Source organism: Oncorhynchus tshawytscha, unplaced genomic scaffold (assembly GCF_018296145.1).
Source record: "Oncorhynchus tshawytscha isolate Ot180627B unplaced genomic scaffold, Otsh_v2.0 Un_contig_2410_pilon_pilon, whole genome shotgun sequence".
Taxonomy (NCBI): Eukaryota; Metazoa; Chordata; class Actinopteri; order Salmoniformes; family Salmonidae; genus Oncorhynchus; species Oncorhynchus tshawytscha.
In genome coordinates, this window is record NW_024607947.1 from 2,377 (window position 1) to 5,000 (window position 2,624).

At 41.0% G+C, this 2,624-nt stretch overlaps 1 protein-coding gene across 1 annotated transcript in view; it reads left to right on the forward strand.

Annotated features, from left to right (window-relative positions):
- Positions 1 to 2,369: 2,369 nt before the first annotated feature.
- Positions 2,370 to 2,624, forward strand: part of LOC121843133 (protein diaphanous homolog 2-like) — a 17,614-nt gene continuing 17,359 nt past the window's right edge. Inside the window, exon 1 of the mRNA XM_042312748.1 lies at positions 2,370 to 2,492. Coding sequence (XP_042168682.1) covers positions 2,403 to 2,492 — 90 coding nt within the window. The 5' untranslated portion in view covers positions 2,370 to 2,402. The remainder of the gene's footprint in view (positions 2,493 to 2,624) is intronic.

Sequence of the window (2,624 nt, forward strand, 5' to 3'; positions counted from 1 at the left end):
AATGAGTCATGTTCTAGATTAGTGTCAGCCAGGATGTGATAATGAGTCATGTTCTAGATTAGTGTTTAGTGTCAGCCAGGACGTGATAATGAGGCATGTTCTAGATTAGTGTCAGCCAGGACGTGATAATGAGTCATGTTCTAGATTAGTGTCAGCTAGGATGTGATAATGAGTCATGTTCTAGATTAGTGTCAGCTAGGATGTGATAATGAGTCATGTTCTAGATTAGTGTTTAGTGTCAGCCAGGACGTGATAATGAGTCATGTTCTAGATTAGTGTCAGCCAGGACGTGATAATGAGTCATGTTCTAGATTAGTGTCAGCTAGGATGTGATAATGAGTCATGTTCTAGATTAGTGTTTAGTGTCAGCCAGGACGTGATAATGAGTCATGTTCTAGATTAGTGTCAGCTAGGACGTGATAATGAGGCATGTTCTAGATTAGTGTCAGCTAGGATGTGATAATGAGTCATGTTCTAGATTAGTGTTTAGTGTCAGCCAGGACGTGATAATGAGTCATGTTCTAGATTAGTGTCAGCTAGGATGTGATAATGAGGCATGTTCTAGATTAGTGTCAGCTAGGATGTGATAATGAGTCATGTTCTAGATTAGTGTTTAGTGTCAGCCAGGACGTGATAATGAGTCATGTTCTAGATTAGTGTCAGCTAGGACGTGATAATGAGGCATGTTCTAGATTAGTGTCAGCTAGGATGTGATAATGAGTCATGTTCTAGATTAGTGTTTAGTGTCAGCTAGGATGTGATAATGAGTCATGTTCTATATTAGTGTCAACTAGGACGTGATAATGAGGCATGTTCTAGATTAGTGTCAGCTAGGATGTGATAATGAGTTGTGTTCTAGATTAGTGTTTAGTGTCAGCTAGGATGTGATAATGAGTCATGTTCTATATTAGTGTCAACTAGGATGTGATAATGAGTCATGTTCTAGATTAGTGTTTAGTGTCAGCTAGGATGTGATAATGAGTAATGTTCTAGATTAGTGTCAACTAGGATGTGATAATGAGTCATGTTCTAGATTAGTGTCAGCCAGGACGTGATAATGAGGCATGTTCTAGATTAGTGTCAGCTAGGACGTGATAATGAGTCATGTTCTAGATTAGTGTTTAGTGTCAGCCAGGACGTGATAATGAGGCATGTTCTAGATTCGTGTTTAGTGTCAGCCAGGACGTGATAATGAGTCATGTTCTAGATTAGTGTTTAGTGTCAGCCAGGATGTGATAATGAGTCATGTTCTAGATTAGTGTTTAGTGTCAGCCAGGACGTGATAATGAGGCATGTTCTAGATTAGTGTCATCTAGGATGTGATAATGAGTCATGTTCTAGATTAGTGTTTAGTGTCAGCTAGGATGTGATGAGTCATGTTCTAGATTCGTGTCAGCTAGGATGTGATAATGAGTCATGTTCTAGATTCGTGTCAGCTAGAATGTGATAATGAGTCATGTTCTAGATTAGTGTCAGCTAGGATGTGATAATGAGGCATGTTCTAGATTAGTGTCAGCTAGGATGTGATAATGAGTCATGTTCTAGATTAGTGTCAGCCAGGACGTGATAATGAGTCATGTTCTAGATTAGTGTCAACTAGGATGTGATAATGAGTCATGTTCTAGATTAGTGTCAACTAGGATGTGATAATGAGTCATGTTCTAGATTAGTGTCAACTAGGATGTGATAATGAGTCATGTTCTAGATTAGTGTCAGCTAGGATGTGATAATGAGTCATGTTCTAGATTAGTGTCAGCTAGGATATGATAATGAGTCATGTTCTAGATTAGTGTCAGCGAGGATGTGATAATGAGTCATGTTCTAGATTAGTGTCAGCTAGGATGTGATAATGAGTGATGTTCTAGATTCGTGTCAGCTAGGATGTGATAATGAGTCATGTTCTACATTCGTGTCAGCTAGGATGTGATAATGAGTCATGTTCTAGATTAGTGTCAGCTAGGATGTGATAATGAGTCATGTTCTAGATTTGTGTCAGATAGGATGTGATAATGAGTCATGCTCTAGAATCACACACACTGGTGACTGATTTGTCCCTGGTGTGAGTGGGTGTCTTCACCTTGAGCTGGTCTGAGGCAGCGCTGTGATTGGTGCAGGCAGTGCTGTCATTGGTGCAGGCAGCGCTGTGATTGGTGCAGGCAGTGCTGTGCCTCAGGTCAAACACACACACAAACCAGATTATAATACAACACTCCTCACTGGAGACTCAGAACCAGCAGAACCAGATCCAGTCCAACAGAGACACTGTGCTGCACCTTGGCATCTTCTGAGTACGTGAAACAACAAGGCATTGTTTAATCTTTCTCTGTGTGTGTGTGTGTGTGTGTGTGTGTGTGTGTGTGTGTCTAGTCTCAGCGGAGTCCCTGGAGAAGAACCTAGTTCAGATGGAGAGACAGCTGGTCCAACTAGAGAGAGATCTGGACACCTTCTCCTCTCCTGACGACTCTGAAGATCTCTTCACTGCCAAGATGTCTATATCCTTTACTTCAGACAGATTACACACACACACACACACACACACACACACACACACACACACACACACACAGAGAGACAGACAGACAGACAGACAGACAGTGACTCCAGTGTTTTTCTACATATACAAT